The sequence below is a fragment of the Rousettus aegyptiacus genome, unplaced genomic scaffold (genome assembly GCF_014176215.1).
Source record: "Rousettus aegyptiacus isolate mRouAeg1 unplaced genomic scaffold, mRouAeg1.p scaffold_m13_p_13, whole genome shotgun sequence".
NCBI classification, from domain to species: domain Eukaryota; kingdom Metazoa; phylum Chordata; class Mammalia; order Chiroptera; family Pteropodidae; genus Rousettus; species Rousettus aegyptiacus.
In genome coordinates this window covers 56268207-56290966 of record NW_023416288.1, presented here as the reverse complement: position 1 = coordinate 56290966, position 22760 = coordinate 56268207, and the positions used below count along the sequence as shown (strand labels likewise).

The following is a 22760-nucleotide window of genomic DNA, read 5'->3' as shown; positions in this document are numbered from 1 at the left end:
ATCTCTTTCATCTTTCTGTTGGGCTATTTTAATAGGAGTTCTTCAGTATCCGAGGTATTTACTTCCTTTGTTTGTCTCAACTTTTTTTTATAAGATCTTTGAACCAAACTCAATTTTATTAATTTTCCCTTGTGTTAGTTCTTTGATTTTAAGAATCTTTCCATACCCTAAAGTAAAAAAATTATTTTCCCTTTCTTTTAAAAGCTCTAGTTTTGCCCTTCACATTTAAGTTTCTGTGGCAACTACAGTTGATTTATTTGTAGCAATAGGTTGAAGTCTAGTTTCATATTTGGTCAGCTGTGTCAGCACCAATAGTGAAAATACCATTTTTTTCCCCAATGCTCTGTTATCCCTATCAGTTATTAGATATTTATATATGCATGAGTCTGTTTCTCAGCATTTAATCTTTTGTTTCTCGGCAAGTTCTGATCTATTGGTCTATTTGTCACTCCCCGAATCAATGCCATGCTCTCTTTTGGTGTCTTTACAGTAGGTTTGATAGCTGATAAAATGGGTCCTTATGTAAGCACCCCACCACCCCACCGCTTGTTCTTATTCAGAAATGCTTCTGTTTTTAGCTGTCTAAGTTATATAAATTTTAGAATCCACTTTTGAGTTCCACAGAAAACTTAATATTGTGAAAAATTGTTAGATCAATTTGGAGAAAATTTATATGTTTGTAATGTTGAGTGTTCTAACCTACAGCCATGCCGTTATCTCTTATCATGGCTTCTTTAGTGACTCATTAAACATTTATAATTATTTCCGTAGAGATTTCGAGTGTATTCTCTTAGGATTTTTCCTAGGTGATAGTATTCGATGCTGTTATAAATGGTGTCCTATTTTAACTTCAATTTTACTTTTTTATTTTTGCTAAACAATTTTTACCTTTGTGCTCCTAGTGAAATATTTAAATATTTCTTTTCAGTAACTTTGTTGATACTTACTAATTTTATTATTTTTACTATAGCATTGTTTGTCTCTTCTACATATATAGTCATATTATCTATATATAATCATGTTATCTGCATCACGGCAGTTTTTATTTCATTATTTCTAATTCTTAAACCTGTTCTTTTTCTTGCTTTACCATTCTCTGTAAAATATCCAATACATTGATGGATTAAAGTGACACCATTGGACATTGTCTTGTTCCATATCTCAGAAAACTTTCAACATCATATCAATAAGTAAATATAAAGTTGGCTGGAGGGTTTTTATCGATATCTATTATAAAAATGTAGATGTTGTTTTAACATATTAAACTTAGACTATATTGTTTTAAGTCTACTATTCACCCCATCGGTGAAGGAGAAATTCCCACTCCAGGGTCATAAGAATGGCACAGCTCATGACACTCAACACTGGACAGATAAGATCGACTGCAGTTTATGAGCCCCACATACTCACAGCCCTAGGGGAGAGGACACTGCATACAGCGCAAGGCCGCATAGTAGTTACATTTCGGGCAAGGCGATAACCAGGTGCTGTGGGAGGCAGGCTTTATATGACTGTCATGGAAGTGGGGTGTCCCCTGGTTCCCACAAGAGGATGTGATTGGGTTGTTTGAATAATTCTGTAAGCTGGCAGGGAGGTAAATCCCACTGTTCAAGGATAAGTAGCAACTGTGCCTGGTCCTGTTGATGAAGGAAAGGATGCTTTGTTAGGGGACCTTATTTGTTGGCAGTAGATTGGGGAGGAGGACTTGTGGTCATGCTCTTTGAAGCCCTCCCAATTTTACCAGAACTGAGGTGTAGTACATTATATTCAGCCTTGATTCTAGGCCTTAAACCACTCCGTTTATTCCTAATAGCCCCAAACATTTTTGTTGTTTTAAAAATCATACACCTTTTCTGCGTCTAGTGAGAGGATAGTAGTTTTTTCCTTTAATTTATGTGGTAAATTCTAAGAATTGATTTTTCTAATAAAATAATCTTACATTCCTAGCCAGATGTCTACTTAGCATGGTATAGTATCCTTTTTTCATGTTGCTAATTTGGTTTGCTAATATTTTATGATTTTTTGCCTTTGTTCATATGGCCTGTGATTCTCCTTTTTTGTACTATGAGTTTTCCCGCAGTTGTGTGAGTTTTGTAAAATAAAATGCAGAGTGCTACCTTTTTCAATTCTCTGAAAGAATTTTTGTAAGATTGGAATTAAAGTATATCTTTCTTTGATATATGGTAGCAATCAGGGCTTTGGCTTGGTGGGAAGACTCTTGACTCCTGGTAGTTTCATTTTTTCCTAGGAATTTGTACATCGTATATATGTTTGTAATTTTATCGATATAAGTAGTTCATAATAACTGTACCAATTCTTTGTATCTGTATTATCTAAAGTTACGTTATCTTTCATTTGGGTACTGGTGCTGCAGGTGTGTGCTCACTTGCAGTCTCCCTCCTTCTCTCTTCTCCACCAGAGGTTTGCAATTTTATTAGTTTCTTTGAAGAACTACTTCTATTCCATTGTATTTTTTTTTTCTAATTTCCTTGGGTTTATTTTACTATGTCTTAATCAACTTTTTGAATACTTTTTTATTGTAAAATATGCATAACATAAATTAACCATTTCAAGCATTTTTAAGTGTACAATTTTATGGCATTAAGTACATTCACAGTGTTGTGTAATCATTACCACTATTTTCAGAACTTTTTCGTCATCCTAAACAGAATGCTGTATTCATCAAACATTAACTCACCATTTTCCCTTCCCCAGCCGCAAGTAACTTTTGGTCTGCATGAATTTGCCTGTTTCTAGACAGATACCTCATAAGTAATTATATTTGTCTTTTTTTGCCTACTTATTTAGCATAATATTTTCAAGGTTTACCCATGTTATAGCGTGTAAAAAGAATTTTGTTCCTTTTTGTATCTAAATAATGTTTTATGGCTACAGCCCATTTTATTTATCCATTCATCTATTGATGGACACTTGGGTTGTTCCTTCCTTTTAGCTGTTATGAATAATGCCGATGTGAACATTAATTTGCATAGAGGTATCTGTTTTATTCCCTGTTTTCAGTTCTTTGGTTATATACTTAGGAGTAGAATTGCCAGATCGTATGGTTATTCTGTGTTTTATTCTCTGAACTGCCAAACTCTTTTCCACACTGGCTGCACCATTTTACATCTCACCAGCAATGCATAGTCGTCTAATATATCCACATCCTCAGCAAAACTTGTCGTTTTCCTTTTATTAAAATTTCTAATAGCCAAATATTATAATAGTATAGTATCTTGTTGTGGATTTGACTAAAGATGAGGATTGTTTTGTATATCTCCTTTGGAGAAATGTCTGTTCAGTTCTTTGGCTTGTTTTTGAATTTTTGTTATTGAGTTGTAGGGGTTCTTTATGTATTCTAGATTTTAAGTCCTTATCAGATAATATGATTTGCAAATATTTTCTTCCTTTCCGTGGGTTGTCTTTTCATCCTTTTGATAGTGCCCTTCGATGTACAGTAGTTTAAAATTTTTGATCAAGTCAAAGTGACATCATGCAAAATGGCAGAGTAGGAATCTCTTGGGGACCCTTCACTGAAACAACCGTTAAATTGGAAAAAATTACCAGAACCAACTATTTCAGACTCTGGACCTTGATCAAACAATTCACACAACCAGGAGAGTGCTGATTAAGGGAAAGGCTGCTGCTTTTTGGTCAGAGGGCTCCAAAAATTTGCGGTTGCTTATTTTGGTCAGTCTGAGGGATCCCTGAAGGCTGACGTTTGCCAAGATTTAAAGAGACTACCTCCCTCTGATTTTGGAGTCAGGAATTTAAGAATTTGTCAGGTTACTGGGTTACTGGCTGGCCACCAGATAGCATAAAACAGAAACTTAAGTGACAAAACTCAACAAGGAATATATACATACACATTTCACAAAATAGCATTGTTAAGTTAACACATAGACTGTTCCAGCTATCAACAAGCAAAAATCAACAATCCTGAGGAGTGGGAAAATTTGAGTTCTAGAGTTACCACAATAACAAGATCTCTGACAATCTTGTTTGGCGTTCCTTGGGCCTATTAGATGTATAGATTCATGTCTTTCATCAAATTTAGGAAGCCATTATTTCTTCAAATATTTTTCTGCCCCTTTCTCTGTCTTTCTCCTGGAAGTCCCATGATGTATATGTATATGTTTGATGATATGTTTGATAAGTCCCTCAAGTTCTGTTCATTTTTCTTCATTCTTTTTTTATTCTACCAAGACCAGATAATTTCAGTTGCTCTTATCTTCAGGTTTGCTGATTCTTTTTTCTTCCTGTTCAAATCTGCCATTTCTGTCAAATTCTCTTTGCCTATGAACAAGCCATTTCCTGGTTTCTTTGTATGCTTTGTAATTTATTCTTGAGACCTGGACATTTTGAGTATTATATTGTGGTAACGCTGGAAATCAAATTTTTCCCCTTCTCAGGGATTAATTTTGTTTCCTGTTGAGGTTGTCAATCTATTTTTATAGTGATTTTTCCAAACTATTTTTCAAAGCCTTCCTTGCATGTGTTATTGGCATGTTATCTTGGCACTCAGTCTGTGACATATTAGAAGTTCTTTAAATATAGATTTTTTTAAGTGTATATGCCAATAAAATGTCCTGATAGATAACCACCAGCGGAGCTTCTGCAGCCTAGGGGAGCACAACCCCAACTTTTAGAGTATAAGGTCCTTACTGTTAACTCTGGTACCAGCCAGACACTTTAGGAATGTGGGCTGCCATCCCCACATTGCAGCAGGCAGGGTTAAGGAATTGGAGCATGGTAGCTATTTCATGCAAGCAGCTTTCTTCCCAGAGTTCAGCAGCCTCTCCTGTCATTGAGCATTTCCCTAGTTGCTGTAAATGTTTAAGTTCCAGAGTTCCGAAGTAATTAATTCTGATCTTTTTTTTTCCTGGCTTAATTGTTATTGGTGGAGGGACCAACCCCTGAAGCTGCCATTTTTTATCACATCTTTTGCTACCATTTCTACTGCTTTCCTAGTTTCTAATATAATTGCAGGATAAATGTGTAATTCTTTCTTTTTAATTAAATTTTCAGAGATGCAGAGTTAGGGTCATTGTCACCGCCATTGGTGGCATAGGACTTGTTGAGTATCATGGAATCATAGATTTTTTTTATTTTTAACGCCTACAGCACCTGATATTCTTAAAGATTTTTTAAAATATATTTTGAATGTATTTTAGTCAGTTGTTATTCCTTTTGCCCTTCAGATTTTCTCAGTCTGATGCAACCCTTTTTTTTTTTCAGCTCTTCCTTGCTTTCTAATGCAACATATCCCAGTTTGCCAGATTTGGAATCAACAGCTTTTTCCCTTTTGTGAGGTAATGGTATTTAGAAACCAAAAAATGAGGATGCTTCTGGCACATGATCACTTCTAAACCTTTTGAGACTGGAAAGAATTAGGAAATACATTTTTAGAAATTCATTTGTGCATATTGATATTTCTAAGTCAGTTTTACACTTGAAGATTTTTACTTGACTTTTTAATTTTACATTAGTTTTCTTTCTCTGGTCTACTGATAACTTTTGTCCTGATAACATTAACACAATGTTTCTGTGTAACCACTAATCGAAATTGTTTTCCTTTATCTGCAGAAAACTTATCTTCATACTAACATTACCAGTATTCTTAACAGTAAGTTCTGGGTGTAGCTTAAAATTGCTTTGCAATATTTGGTCTTTAAATGTATTTCAGTTGGATTTACAGTTCTTGCTAGAGGTTATTGTTTATCACTTGAAAGATGGCTTTCTATTGTCTTCTGATTTCCATTGTTGCTGATGAGAAGTAGGCTGTCAATTTTCTGTCTCTTTTTTTGATGATAATCTTTTTTCCTTTGATTTTAAGATTTTTTTTTTTTGTCTTTTACAGGTTTAGTGTGATATATCTAAATGTTTTTAATCTACTTGAGATTAATTTGTTATGGAACATTTGTAAGATTTATCACTTCACTTCTACAGAATTCTTACCTATTTTATCTCAGACCATCTTTCGAGACAATGATTAAATACTTGTTACATATTCTATGTGTATATTTCTATTTCTAGACTCTTGTACTGTTACATTGTTTGTATTTCCATTCCAATATGAATATGACCTGGTTTTGATCACTGTAGTGCTACAGTAAGTCTTTAAATCATATTGCATAAGTGCATAAGTCTTCCAGATTCATTAGTTTTCAAATTGCTATTCTTAGTCCTTTGCAATTTCATATAAATTTTAGGATCAATTTGTCAGTTTCTGCAAAAAGCCCGCTGGGATTTTAATTGAGATAGCACTGAATTTTTAGCTCAGTTTGGGGAAAAGGAACATCTTAACCGTATTGAGTGTTCCATTCCAGGAACATGTTTGGTGTCTGTATTTGGGTTGTCTTTAATTTTTGTTTTGTTATTTTCACTGTACAGTCTTGCATACATTATGTTAAAAGTATTCCTAGGTATTTATGTGGCTTTTGTATGGATGCCTCACAATTTTTACATAGATGATTATGTTACCTGTGACTATAAACAATTTTACTTCTTTTCCAACCTGTATGCATTTTATTTCTTTACCTTCCATTCCTTCTTCCCAGTCACATCAGAAAACATTCAGTATTTCGTCATTAAATATGTTAGGTGTAGGTTTTTCATACATGACTTTTATCAGGTTGAAGATGTTTCCTTCTCTTCCCAGGTCATTGAAAGATTGTTTCTTACATGGGGGTTGAAATTTTCAAATATAGATTTTCTCCTTTATTAATATAGTTTTTCTCCTTTATTTTGTTAATATAGTGAATTATTTTGAATGTTCAACCCTTCTTACATTTCTGTAATACACCCTACTTAATCATGATGTGCTATCCTTTTTATGTATTTCTGCATTTGATTTTCCAGTATCGTGTTAATGATTTTTGTTAATCTTTATTCACGAGAGATATTGGCCTATACTTTTTCCCCTTGTAATGACCACATCTGATTTTGGTTTCTGGGTAATGGTGGCCATACAAAATGAAATCTAAAGTGTTTGCTCCTTCTCTATTTTCTAAGAGTTGTCTAGAGTTGATGTTATCTTCTTCACATGTAAAGAAGTGGATCTCTACATGTCTTGACTTTGTAGGAAGGTTTTTAAGTACAAATTCAATTTCTGTTATTGATACGGTGCCATTCAGGTTTTCTGTTTCTTTTTGAGATGATTTTGGTATTTGTCTTTCAACAAATCAACACATTTAGTCAAATTGATCTTAACATTTCCAGTGCTGCTTTTTAAAGTTATAAGTGTAGATTTTGATGGAATCTGTAGAAAAGGCCTCTTTCTGATTTTGGTCATTTTTTATCTTCATCAGTCTAGCTAGAGGTTTATTAATTTTTTCATTTCATGTTTTGTTTCATTAAAAATTGAATTTAGTCCATTTCTTACCTTTAAAAAAATTATTTAAAGTAGTCAAGTATGTGCAGTACATTGGTTAGACATCTATATAGTTTATAAAATGATCTCCCAATTGCTCCCTCCCTCCTCTGGCCCTCCACCTAGCCATCATAGTAATGCTATCAACTATCAACTACTAATTTGTACTTCTTTAACCCTTCACCCCATTCTCCCAGTCCGCCAACCTCCCTCCCCTCTGTTTGTACCCAAATTGCCCACTATTTTTGTGAGTCTGTTGATTAGTTCTTTTTGTTTCTTAGATTCAGCATATAAGTGAAATCATATAGTATTTATCTTTCTCTGCCTGATATATTTCACTCAGCATAATAACTTCTAGGTCCATCCATGTTGTTGCAAACTGTAGGATTTCATTTCTTTTAATGGTTGAGTAATATTCCATTGTGTGTGTGTGTGTGTGTGTGTGTGTGTGTGTGTGTCAGTGTCATAATTTCTTTATCCAGTCATATGTCGTTGGCCATTTAGGTTTCTTCCATGTCTTGGCTATTGTAAATGGTGCTGCCGTTTAATATTGGAGTGCATAGATCTTTACGAATTACTGTTTTGGTTTTCTTTGGATAAATACCCAGAAGTGTAATTGCTGGGTCAAAAGTTATATCCCTTTTAATTTTTTGAGAAATCTCCATACCGTTTTCCATAGCGGCTGTACCAATTTGCAATCCCACCAGAGGTTTATTAATTTTTACTCTCCCCCCAGCCTGAACTGACTTTGCTTTCATTGATTCCCCCCCGCCCTTTATTCTCATATTCTTTCTTTTTTCATTGCTTTCTGCTTTTTGTTTTACTTTCTGGGGTTAATTTGCTCTTTTTCTAAGTTCTTGAGGTGGCAGCTTAAACATTGATTTTTTTTAGACTTTTCTTCATTAACACATTTTTGTTAATTTCCCAATTATTTCCAAATATTTGGGGATTTTCCACTTCTGTCTGTCACTGATTCTGAGTTAATCTCATTATGGTCATAAAACATATTTTCTCTTTCTAGTTCTTTTCATTTGTACTTGTTTTATTGCCCAACATATATCTTGGTGAATGAATGTTCCTTTCACACTTAAAGAATAGGCATTCTGCTATTTTTTCATTTTTTATATCATTACTTATTTCTATTTACTGCTCTATTGATTACTGAGAGAAGAGTTGAAATCTCCAACTATCATGTGGATTTGTGTGTGTTTTTTTCATTTGTTCCAAGTTTTACGTAATATGTTCTGAAGCTCTGTTAATTTGGTGCATGTGCATTTTAGGATTAATGTCTTCATGAGTAATTGACCCCTTTATCATTTACACTGTCCTTGTTTTATGTCTTGTAATAGTTCTTGCTCTGTCGTCTAATACTTGTAAAGTCCTCCATGTGTCATATGCTTATTGTTTGACTATTTCCATTCTTTTTTAAAGCTGTGTATATTTAAATTGAATTTCTTGTAGGTAGCATTTAATTGGGTCTTTTGTTATATACACACGTGCATATGTTTAAGTAGCAAGCCATCAGTGATATTGACAGGACCATGGGCAGAGCACTTCTGTATTACATAGATCCTTTCCTTTTTCTTACCTGGATGTTGAAATATAGTTGCCTTACGGGTGCTGATCCATCTTATGATTCTATCATATAACTTGCTTGTATCTGTGATCCACAGTGTGTAATAAGAGGCTTTAAATCCACATACATTTCTTTTGTGGAGATGGGCAAAGAGTTGCAAACCATTCCTGGTACTTAATGTCAAAATATAAGCCCCACATTATGCTTAGGTTTAGAAACTAAAACTTCATGAAAAAGAGATAGCAAATCATATTCACGTTTCAAACCTAAGAATCTGTAACATTTGTAGAAAAAGAAATAAAACCAGATCTTAGTAAGTTCATTTTAAGTCTGGTCATGTTTTAAGTGTATAATTGATGATCTATCATTAATCTCATATTAGTCATGCTTTATGACCTTATAATTATTTAAACATGTTTCATTATTTTATTTAGCAAACATGGAAAATTATACTTAGGTGGATAATGAACATATAACTTCAATCTTTTAACTTTATTATCTTTTTTTCGTCTTTTAACTTTAAAATTTCAAAATATATAATACTGATGTGTTACTTGTTACAGTTTGATTAGTAAAATAGGTGATTCCCTTGTTTAATTTGTTCAAAGCACATATTCTCTATCCTTACCTTTTCGTATCAGCAAAGAGAGGCAATTTATAGCATTTATACTGGTCCATTTGCCTTCCCATTTCTCCTTAATTAAAGTTGACTCCGCTTGCCATTTAGATTTTGTATTTTCCCTTTTCAAATATGAGAGCGGAATTATGTTTCTATAGTAATCCCACACTTCCCCATGATAGTGTATCAAAGAATCACTTTCTTCATACAGACATTCTGATATTATTGTGTATAATATGCAGTGTTTGGTTTTTCTTATACTAAATGAAGTACATCTTCAGCTTGGAAATGAATTTTGGGTAGAGATGCAAATTTGAGATTCCCCAACATTTAGTTCCATTGTCCCTTGTTAGGTAGAGGCACATCTTTGACTCAGAATTTATTTGTAGCCTAAATAGATCATGCTTTGAGGGAATCAGTTAGGCGAGGTCATGCCGGCCCTTTCAGAAGGAGTCAGCTGTTGACTGATTTTAATTGAAGGCACAGGCTTTAATGCACAAGTTTACCAGGTTTAGCCTGGCTCATTAGGCTCTTTATACACTTATTCACAGAAGCCTTCTAACAGCCTTGCATCCTATTCTAATGGGCATGAAATACTTAGCAGAATAACAGGAACATAGTTCTCAATATGGTAACCATTATCATCATGATTATCATGTTCTTCTGTTTCACAGAAGAGGAAATAGAGGCTCAAAAAGACTTAGGTATTATAGATCAGTCAGTAAAGAGGAGTAATCTAGATCTCTTTGGCTTTAAAGTCTGTGCCGTATCTTTTTATTTAAATACATTCCATGGAAAATGTACATGAGATGAGTCATTAGGCAGGGTTTAAATACTAGATTTGCCACTTAGTAGTTTGAGCACCATGGCCTGCCCAGGGTCATATGTTTCCTTATCTGTGGAATGGAGGTAATACTTAATGCACTAGAGCTGTGTTGCTGTGGAGGTTACTAGTCCTCGTGCTCTTTTCTAAACCTAGAAGAGAGATCTAGCAGAAGCCAGAAGGACTTTGAACCTGAGATCTCATTTGCGCCTGTTCTTCATCTCCGTGTTGCTCTTAGGCTTGAAAGCAGTTTGGCTCAGGAAAGATAGGTTGGTGAAGTTAGTATTTGGAGAGGAGCTGCTGCTTCTTTCCTCCTGCCTAGGTATAGCCACTATCCAGAATTTCATTCCTTTTTAAATATAGTTTATCAGCTATGTATGCTTTCCTATATAATACATTATTTGGATTTGACTTTCTGAACTTTATGATAGAGTATAATATGTAGTCTTTTGTGATTTACTTTCTTCACTCAGTAGTTTTGGGGATTCAGTCATGTTGATGTCTGTAGTTTGAGTGCATTGATTTTATTGCTGCATAGTACTCTATTATTTGAATATACCACATTATTTTGTTTGTACTGTTGATGGACATTTGGGTTCTTTCTAGTTGTGGGCTTTTATGCAAAGTGCTGCTGTGAACATTCTTGAACATGTCTCCTGATACGAAGTATAAGAATTTCTCCCTGATGGAATTATTCATCACAGGGCTTGCGTATTACTAAGGGAGTTTATTCATTTGTTCACCAAATATTTCTCAAGCACCACTATGTGCCAGGTACATTTTTAAGTGTTTTGGAATATTGGTGAACTAAACAGATAAAAATCTCTGCCCTGGTGGAGTTTATATTCTACTTGGGATAGCCAGATAATAAGCAATAAACATACATAAATGAAATAGAAGGATGAAAAGTTCCAGGAAGAAAATAATTAGATCAGGATAAGGAAGATCAGTTGTACAGGGAAGTGGGTGAGAATGCAGGTGCCATCAAAGGTAACAATTGAAAACAGACTTAAAGGAAGTTATGCACTATTTAAACAACTTTAAACCTAATTAAAAAATAAGCAACAACCGTGGCCATCATGCACAAGTGTGTGCTTAAGTAAAAAATCTCCACATTTCTCAGGGAATTATTTTTCAGTTAATCAGATTTAATCACTTCATTTTCTGCAAGAATGTTCTAGATGCTGATTTCTACTAATTTGTGCAGAGGAACTACAAATGTGCTCAGACTTGTTAAATAGAAATTACATTTCCCTACTAATTTTATGGGCAAAAAAGAATGTGAAGAACCTACATACTGAAAACTATAAGACATTATTCAAATAAATTGATGACACAAAGAAATGGAAAGATATTCCATGTTCATGGATTGGATGAATCAGCAGAGTTAAAATGGCCATATTACCCAAAGCATATACAAATTTAATGCGATCCCCATCAAAATCCCAACAGCATTTTTTAAAGAAACAGAACAAAAAATCATCAGATTTGTATTGAATCACAAAAGACCCCAAATAGCCAAAGCAATCCTGAGAAGAAAAAGAAAAAGGCTGAGGTAGCACACTGCCTGACTTCAGATCAAACAATAAAGCGACAATAATTCAAACAGCCACAATATTGGTAAAACAAACAAACAAACAAACAAAAAAACCAGACACACAGACCAATGGAACAGAACTGAGAGCTCAGAAATAAACTCACATATATATATAGGCAAATAATTTTTGGCAAAGGAGCCAGAAACAAAGTGGAGAAAAGGAAGTCTCTTCAGTAAATGGTGCTGGGAAAATTGGGAAGCCATATGCAAAAGAATGAAACTAAATTGTTGTGTGTCACCATTGTACCAAAATTAACTAAAAATGGATCAAAGACCTAAATATAAGACCTGAAACAATAACTTACATGGAAGAAAACATAGGTACTAAACTCATGGACCTTGGTTTTAGAGAGGATTTTATGAATTTGACCTCCAAGGCAAGAGAGGTAAAAACAAAAGTAAATGGGACGATATCAAACTAAAATGCTTCTTCACTGCAAAGGAAACCATCAACAAAACAGAGGTACCAGCTGAATGGGAGAAGATATTTGCAAACAACATCTCTGATAAGTGACTATAATATCCAAAATATATAAAGAATTCATACAACTCAACAATAAAAACGAAACAATCCAATTAAAAAAAATGGGCAGAGAATTTGAACAGATTCTTCTTCCAAGAAGACATACAAATGGCCAACAGACGTGTGAAAAGATGTTCAAGTACACTAGCTATTAGGGAATGCACAGCAAAACCACAGTGAGACACCACCTCACACCTGTTAGAACAAGTGTTGGAGAGGCTGTGGGGAAAAGAACCCTTCTGCACTGCTGGCGGGACTATTGGTACAGCCTCTATGGAAAACCGTATGGGACTATTGGTACAGCCTCTATGGAAAACCGTATGGAGGCTCCTAAAAAAATTAAGAATAGACCCAGCAATTCTTCTTCTGGGTATCTACCCCCAAAATTTGAAAATATCTATAAAGATGTATGTACCTTGATGTTCATTGCAGCATTCTTCACAGTGGCCAAGAAATGGAAGCAACCTAAGTGTCTTTTTATAAATTAGATAAAAATGTGGTATATGTATACAATGGAATACTACTCAGCCATTAGAAAATATGAAATACTGTCATTTGCAACAACAAATGGTTGAATCTTGTGATTATCATGCTAAGCGAAATAAGTCAAATAGTTGAGAACCATATGATTTCAGTCGTGAGATATGAAACTGAAGGCAACAAACAAGACAGAGAAACATACATAGACACAGGCAACAGTTTAGTGGTTACCAGAGGGGAAGAAAGGGGAGGAGAGGTAGATAAAGGTAAAGGGGGTTAAATAAATATATGGTAATGGAAGGAGATTTGACTTTGGGTGGTGAACACAATGCAATATACAGATGGTATATTATTGTACACTTAACACCTATATGATTTTATTAACCATTTTCCTAATTTAATTTTTTAAAAAATTGGATAATTCTTCTCACTTATTTTTCCTTTTCAAAATTGCTTTAGCTTTTCTAGTACCCTCCTTTTTCATAAGTCTTTGAATAATCTTGTCTGTATCTATAAAGAATCTTGTTTAGGATTTTGATAGAAATACATTATTCTATAGATCAGTTGGGGGAGAATTGCCATCTTTACTGCAGTGTGTCTCCCAGTCCATGAATGCAGCATATCTCTCATCAGCATTTCGTGCTTGTCAGCTTAAAGATGTTTGTACGTCTGTTCAAAAAGCAGGGGTCCCCATTGTGTGGGTCTGTTTCAGGTCTTATTCTATTTCATCTGTGTGAATCCCTTGGTCAGTATACACATTTCTGATGACAGTAGCTGTATAATACGTCTTAAAATTGGATAAAGCGATTTCTCTACTTCATTCTTTTCAGTACTGATTTAGCTGTCGTTCATTTGCCTTTCTATATAAAGCTTAAAATAATATTTTCTAAATTTACAAAAAAAATGTTGCTAGGATTATTTTAAGAATTGTGTTTAACCAGTAGGTTGTATTAAGGAGAATCGACATCTTTACTACACTGTTTATCTCTATCCCTTAACACTCTATATCTCTTCCCTTATTTGGATCTTTGCATTCTAATAGCAGCATTTTGTAATTTCCAGTTCCTGTACATGTTTTAAGTTTACACTTAAGTATTTCATTTTGTTTAGAGCTAACTTCCATCTACTTATAGGGCTCTTCACATTATTTCGTATTGGGTAAGTCGTAGTACTTTGTGTGTTGTGAATAATTGGCTCGTTTCACTTAACGTTGTCACATTTATATGAGTTGTTTTCTTAGTATTCTATTTTTTTTATGTCCACGTGATTGTAGCAATAGTCCTTTTTCCATATCTTAATGTTTCTAAGTTGTATCTTTGTCAGTCTTGCTGGGGGCTTGTTAATTTTATTGACCTTTTCAAATAACCAGCTTTTTGTTTCATTGACGTTTAGGTTTTTTATTTCATTGATTTCTGCTCTTTTATTATTTGCTACTTCCATTGAAGTACAAATTGGAGTCTATGCTCCCTCTGTTGCCTGTCTTGATTCCTGGATGGGGAAGAGCCTCCATCTTCCTGGTGGATGGCAGTATCCCACTAGGCATCTGTTGATAACCTTCCTGGCTGGTAGGGACACAGGTGCCTATTTATTGCTTTCCATGTGTTCGTCATGAACACGTCTAAGGAGTGGGGACATAGGGGCAGGGAGGTTGCTGGTAGGCAGTGATGAAAGTGCCGACTGTCCACTAGGCCTCCTCTGATGCCAGCACAACATAGAAGTGAAGGAGTATTTCATTACTGTGCTGGAGGGTGCACATTCAGGCTCCTGATACCGAAACCAGTGAGGGTCCATCAGCCCAGCGCGCAGCAGAGCCAAACACTGAGCATCGAGCTTTGCAGTGAAGAAATGGAGCTGTTAATTTGCAGGGCATGAAGCAAGGAGAACATGAAGCTATTGCTTAAAACCCAGATTCCTCGATAGCTTTTAATCACGGGTTTTTAAAGGCAAAGATTGAGGGTTAGGAGTCTTTGGCAAAGCTGATTGGTTCTTGTACAGTCTTCTGTGGTTTTGTCCCATTCCTGATGCCATCTTGTCTGGAGCCTTCTTAACTGTGGTCAGGTGATCTAATTAGGATTTGCAAAAGCAACTCGTGATTGCATGACAGTGATGTTATCTGTAAAGCAAAAGGCAGAAACTAAATATCTTGTGACCTTTGTTATTTAAGCTATCATTGTTTCTTACTTAACTAGTTAAATTTTTCTATTATTTCAAGCAAAGTACACTTAACACCTTTCCTGGGCTTGCTTTACAGGGAGGCCTCTAGAACATGACTGACATACTTTCTTAATCTTTGACTATAAGCTATATGACAGCCAAAGCAATCGAAACATTTAATTAAAGCCTGTACCTGCATCTCTAGAGTCTATGATCTAATGCCTAAACATATTTACTGCAAACTGGCTGGTTTCACTCCTCACACGGTCTCCAGTGACACTGCAGAGGGCCTCATACTACCCAGTGGGGATCAAAGCCCCTGCTCCCCACTAGTCTTCTCTAATACACCCAGCAGAAGGTAGTAAAGGCACCTGGTTTCTGCTTAGCCCAGGTGGAAGTCTAGGCTTCCCACTGGGCCTTTGCTGGTGGGAAAGGGAGCATGTTTTCTGTGGTGTTTGGCTGAAGTAGAGCAGTTACTACCTAGAAGTGTTGTCTTGCTAGGCTGCTCTTTTCCTGGTCCTTTGGATAGAAAGAGCAGGCTTTTGTGTGCTCTTTGTTTGTTTCCACTTGTTAGTGTTTGTGGGATAGTGGCTTCATGAACATCCACTTTGGAATATATAAGGCTAAAAGAAAACCTAGGTCCCTTGGGTCCTGAGGTCTCTAACCATTCTCTGCCTTCTCTCTACCTTTTACAGTCTTCTTGTACTGATTTTATATTAGATATCTAGTTTTTAGCTTTAGTTATCTGAAGAAATAAGGGAAAATGTGTTTATGCAATCTTTTTCTTCTGTGAAGTGCATTGTCACATATTTACAGATTTTAATTATTAATCCCTTGTCATTACTGTGTATCGGGTAAATCTTCCAGGTTGGGGCTTACCTTCTCACTTTCTTCATAGTAATCTTTTGACTAGCTGTGGTTCTTCAGTGAAGTTGAATTTTATTACTCTTTCCCTGTGTTCTTTTTGTTTCCTTAAGAAATGTATACCTGTTCATAGGGTATACGGATATTCTTTGTGAAAGTTTAAAAATTCTTAATTTGTCCAAAAGAATTGTTTTTTGAATTGAGCGAAATAGGGATCTAACTTCACTCCCCTCCCACTTTAGAGAACTGTAGCATCATTAAAGTTCATCTTTTTTTTCTACTGATGTCTATCATATGTAAAATGTACATATACGTGAGCCTATTTCTGGTATGTATCTTTTGTTCTTTTGTTTATCCTCACATGGATATCACATTATCGTAATTACTATAGCTTTATAGTCTTATATTTGGTAGGCATGTCTCCTGGCTTGTCAAAATTCTATTGAAATTCCTGTTGGGGTTATTATTAAACCTGCACTGAATCTGTAGCTATGTTTGGGGAGACTTGCCATCTTTACTCTTATAAACATGGCTTTTTCATTACTTAGATTTTTTTTTTAAGTTTCTAAAGATAGTTTCACATTTTCTCCATGTGACTTTATATATTTATATTTTAGTTTATATTGTAAAAATGGATTTTTTAATTAAATTTGTTTATTGCTTGGATATATAAATGAAATTGACCTTTGGATTTTTTTGTATTCATTCTTATGCATTTCCTTGGTACAAATACAGCATCAAGTTTATGTTAGATTTTTTTAAATTTAATTAAAAATTTAGATTTTAACTTATTTGTAATCATTTGTTTTACCAAGCACTATGAAAAATGATTTATTTTTTTAAGTAATAATAACATCCCCAAAGGAACATTATTTACACTTACTAAAGAGAAACAATAGCGTTTCTTAATCTCCCATGTAGACTTTAGATGAAACAAATATGTCTAAGCATATCTGTGCTCCACTTTTGGAAATGCTGATTCTATAGGTCCAGAGAGAACCACGGCTCTTTGTTCTTTTAGAAATCTCCCACATAGTTCTTCATGTCCCTATTTGAAAACCACTGCTAGAGAAGTTGCGAAACAATAAAAATGATGGCCCATGGGGGGGTTTATTTGGAGGAGCAGCTCATTTAAAATTATGAGGATTTATTCATTTACTGTACTAGGTGTGGGATATATATACACATATTTATAATCCATATATGTACATAAACTAAATTGCTTTTTATTAAATAACAGCAGGCATGAATTTGAAGAGTGAACATTTTAAAAGAACCTGTTCACAGTTTGGATGAGATATGTTGGTTTAGTGATGACGTATTTGTATTAAAATGCAAGTCATGGATGTAGAAATTAGATTGGTGTTTGCCTGGGGGGGGGTGGGTGAGAGGATGAATGAAATGGGTGAAGAGAGTCAAAAGATACAAATTTCCAGTTATAAAATGAATAAGTCATGAGAATGTAATGTGTACAGCATGGTGACTATAGTTAATAATAGTGTATTACATATTTGAAAGTAGTTCAGAGAGTGGATCTTTAAAGTTCTTACGAGAAAAAAATTGTCACTATGTACGGTGATGGATGTTAACTTATTGTGGTGATTATCTTGCTGTGTGTACAGACATCAAATCATTGTCGTATACCTGAAAATAATGTGTTAATTTTACTTTAAAAAAAAATGCAATTTTGTCTTTTTCAGTTGGAGTCATTCGATGTCCAGTTTGCAGCCAAGAATGTGCCGAGAGACACATAATAGACAATTTTTTTGTGAAAGATACTACTGAGGTTCCCAGCAGTACAGTAGAAAAGTCTAATCAGGTAAGTGTGTTAAGTCTTGAATTTTATGCCTCCTCTTAAAGAGGCAGTCTGAAATGCTAGAGGACTTGAAAATAAAACGTCAAATATTATATACCTTTTATGTCATAAAGGTATGTAGATGTATAAAGAATAATGACTAATTCATCTTAAGGAATAAAATACTGCCAATACAGAAGCCCTAATTACACCCAGACCTTCCCTAGCCCCTCAGAGAAAACCATTATTCTATGTTTGGCATTATTTTGTTTCTTTTTAATTTTACTATGTATTGACAATTAGATTTATGTCAGGCTCACCTCCACCCCTTTTTCATTATTTTCTATTTTAATGACAGACTCTATAATGGTACATATGAAAAACTCCGTGTCTTAGATCAGTGTTGTTTCTACATTTTAAGAAAGTCTTTTCTACATGGTATTTCTTTAAGATCCCAGTTTGGTAGCATTGTCCAAGGTGTTGCATTTAGAGATCCAATGGTGCTTTTTCCCCTATTTCAAAACCCACATGTAGAACATTTCTGTTAGCTCCTTAAATCTAAATGTCAGGTTTCTAGTTGATGAACTCTAGTGCTCCAGTGGATGTGAGCTATGATTAATTCTACAGTACATGCTAAGTATAGTGTATAATTTTGGGGGGGGTCATGATTCTTTGATGGTTTTTCTAGGCAGTTTCTTTAATTTGGGTCAGAAGTTCTGATAATAGGAAAATGATTACTATAAAATGTAAAAATCTAAAAAGTAATCTTTTAAAGAGTTAAAAGATGACTTTTCAGTATAACACAGCTAAGTTTCTGTATTTTTCATTTCATCTTCAGCCTTTTTCCCCCTTAGGGAAACTGTAAGAATTTAGGGTTCACTTTAAATGATCATAGCCACTACTAAAATACCTCTTTTTTGTTTCAAGAGTATCCACAACTCCCTAATATGAACTTTCATCAAAGGCCAAAGCAGAGTTTGGTTCAGGAAATAAACTTTCTGATTGTGAAACCAGCTTTAAGGAATGGCAACTTCATCATTTATGTGAGCTATTGTGTCAAATATTTAACTCCTGTGAAAGTTCCTCTCTAAATACTACTGATTTTCTTTTTGTCATCTGGATTGCCATGTCACTTTGCTTCATAGGTGATAATATTTATATTAGATATCACAAACCAAGTATACTTCATCAGGGAACTCCAGTAGTATATATGAATGCTCAGTCCAGAAAATTCAAAACCAAAGCAGTATAAATAATCAGTAGGGTGGAGTCATGACATAACATGAGAATCGAAGTGATTCTAATCTAAAGGACAAATTTAAGAGGGCTGCTTTATGCATCTGTATAATCTATTAGATTTCAGTAAGTTAATGTACTCTGTTTATGTTATGGAAACATAATAGGAAGAAGTTATCAATTAAACTATAAAGTCCAATAGACATCTCCAATAATAAATAAATGGGGTGTGGGAAGGGTATTAAATTTGTTTTAAGAATGAGGTGCTTGTAGGGATATTTTGGGAATAAAGACTGGAGGGGTGATAATATAGGTCGAATTTGAGTTAGGAAGCACTAGGAGAGAGGTAGTGATTGCTGAACTAGCATTGTGGTGATAGGGAAAGGAAGGGAGTAAGTTCCAGTCCACACAGAAATTAATATACCTGATTACATGCAGAAGACGAGAGAGGACTCACTGCTAGAATGATGGTGTCTTTCAACAGAGATAAAGGGGGCAGGGAAGTAGAGGTAGAGAGTTGGTTGTGGCTGAGTTCGTAAGACTAAGGTGGACATGTCATCTGTGGTCACACTGGAACTCTGAAGAAAGTTCATACCTGGAGATAAAATTTTAAAAACTTTTTTGTGATGAATAATTTCAAGCACTCCCCCAAATAGAACAGTTTAGCATAACAGACTCCCATGTACTCATTACCTAGCTCAATAGCCATCAACTCATTTTACATAGGATAACCTGACACTCCCCTCTACATGCACTAGATTGTGTTGAAGTTAATCTCAGGCATTATGTCATAATCCTTAAAAAATTTCAGTATTTCTATGAAAAAGAACTTTTTCTATAAACAAACACTATATTAGTTTCATATGTAAAATTTATATTAATTTTTTAGTATCATTGAACATTCAGACAGTGATCAAATCTATTCGTTGTAGTTTCTTTAACACAGTTGTTTCTGCAAGTTTCTAATATGATCTAACCAGTGCATTTGGGTGATTTGTCTCAAAAATGTTTTTTATTTAATCTCAAATTACCTCTTTGCCTCTCCGGCTTTCTTTTTCAACATATTTTTTGGATAAACTGAGTTGTTAGTCCAGTAGAGTTAGCCTTATTCAAAACTTTGCTGATCATTTCCATAAGGTCATTCAACATGCTTCTCTCTCTCCTGTATTTTGTGTAAATTGGTAATAAAAATGTAGAGGCTGGTTTAGATTTAGGTCCTGTTGGTTGTGTGCGCGTGTTCGGGGGGTAGGGGGAATGACACATAAGAATACTTTTACATGTTCATATGTTCGGTTGTTTTTCTCTTTCCTGATGTTAATGTCCACTAACGATCACTGCCAAAATCTCATTTTTCATTAGGGCTTTGAAAAATGATGACATTCTCATTCTATCATTCCCATTTATTTCTTTGCTGGAATATAAAGGGAGAGAGCTTCCTTTTTCTATTCTTTGGTCAAACAGGGAAGGTAGGTTAAATGTTGATTTTTTCCCCTTTAGTCACTAATTTAGTGACTTAGTTTCTCAGCATTTTTCAGAAATGACTAATGAGTGGTAGGTATGTGTTTATCATTATGAAATCATGGATTATTATCATAAAATGTCTCATAGTTATGCTTATTGGTGCTCAAATTGTGCCATGTGGCAATGGGAGGCTCACATTGATTACTGAGTCCTGATAAAATCACTGTAGTTATTTCTGTCTCCTTTGCTTTCTGTTTTGGCAGGATATTGTTCATTTTCTGTTCTAGACCTGAAACCAGCCATTTCTCCTAGGACCTTCGATTCCTTTAATCAGAAATGGTATTTGGAGACCACAATATAGGTGTTAGGGGTGCTCATTACCATTGAGTTGGTCGTTTTCCTAGGCCTTTCAGGAGAATGATTTAACAAATACTTTATTTTAAAAAGGAGACGAGAAAATACCTCAGAAGTACATATTGATATTTATAACTCCAATTTATAATTATAGGATTTTTCCTTTTTGATTTTGTATTTATCTCACTTCTCCAATACTGGAAATCTTGGTTCTTAACTACTTTGATATAATTATTTATTTTCTCAATATACATAAAAATACAAATATTAATATGAATTTTAGTAATGTGTTAATATATAAAATACATATAAATATATAATGTGCATTATATATTATAGGGTATATTATGTCAATTTTGGTATAATCAGGAGCCATTTTAATTCTTTTTGTAATGTTAATTTGTGTTTGATTTTTAAAAAAATAAAAATTCTTTGATCACGATTGATATATACTATTAGTTTCAGGTGTTCACATAATGATTAGACATTTATATAATTTATGAAGTGATTGCCCATTAAGTCCAGTGCCCATCTGACACCATATATAGTTATTACAGTATTACCGATTGTATTTCCAATGCTATACTTTATATCCCCATGACTATTTTAATAAATGACAATTTGTAATTCTTAATCTCTTTACCTTTTTCACCCCCCCCCCCAATCTGGCAACCATAAATTTATTCTCTGTATCTACAATTTTGTTTCTGTCATAGTGGTTTCAGTTTGCATTTGCCTGATGATAGGCGATGTTGAGCATCTTCTTATGTCTTTTTTTGTCCTCTTTGGAGAAATGTCTATTCAGGTCCTCTGCCCATTTTTTAAACTAATTGCCGTGTGTGTGTGTGTGTGTGTGTGCACGCGCGCGCGCAAAGTTGTATGAATTCCTTATGTATTTTGGATATTAACCCCTTATTGGATGCATAATTGACAAATATCTACTCCCATTCAGTAGGTTGTCTTTTTGTTTTGTTAATGTTTTTCCTCTTCTGTGCAAAAACATTTTAGTTTGATATAGTCCTATTTTTTCTTTTGTTTCCCTTGCCTGAGGAGACATACCCCAAAAAATATTACTAAGAGCAATGTCAAAGAGATGACTGCCTAAGTTTTCTTCTAGGAGGTCTATGTTTTCAGATCTTCCATTTAAGTCTTTAACCCATTTTGGGTTCGTTTTGTATAGGAAAGTGGCTCAGGTTCATTCTTTTGCATGTATTGGTACAGTTTTCCCAACACCATTTATTGAATAGACTGTATTTACCCCATTATATATTCTTGCTTTCTTTGTCATAGATTAATTGACCATATAGGCATGGTTTATTTTGGGCTCTCCATTCTGTTCCATTGATCTGTGTGTGTTTTTTTTTATGCCAGTACATGTTATAGCTTTGTGATGTAGTTTAAAATTAGGTAGTATGAAACTTCCAACTATGTTTTTTCTCAGTATTGCTTTGGGAACAAAGGCTAAAGGTTGGAATTACTAAAAGAGGAAGGGCCTTATGGAATGTCAGTTCAAACATCTGAAGAGAAGGTACTACTGGTCCTTGAGTCTTTGGCCTTGAGATCTCAGATCTGGGAGGAACAGAAGTAGGCCTGTGGTGTTAGTATTTCTAAAACTGGTAGCTCTAAACCTGGTTCTCCAAGTATTGGAAAAACTGCAAGCTAAAGCTAACTGTCACTATAGGAAGGAACTGCTGCAGCAGCAGCGAAGCAGCATTGGTTGGTATGATGTTCACAGAAATCGCTAGCAAATAGGAAGCCAGCTAAGGTGATCAGGTAAGTCCCTTCTTCCTCTGGCACTGCAGTCTCCCGCCAGCACCACCTGTTGTTGGAATCTAAGGTGAAACCAGCTCATGAAGCATAAATATGGCTTGCAGAGTAAAAGTATAGAAAATTGAGTTGGTGCTGA

General features: G+C 34.7%; 1 protein-coding gene across 2 annotated transcripts in view; it reads left to right on the top strand.

Annotated features, from left to right (window-relative positions):
• The window catches only part of TRIM24 (tripartite motif containing 24), a 95195-nt gene that overhangs the window by 20218 nt on the left and 52217 nt on the right, over positions 1-22760 (top strand). For both annotated transcript variants that reach the window (XM_016161872.2, XM_016161871.2), the window contains exon 2: positions 17709-17827. In XM_016161872.2, the coding sequence (XP_016017358.2) occupies positions 17709-17827 (119 nt within the window). The remainder of the gene's footprint in view (positions 1-17708; positions 17828-22760) is intronic.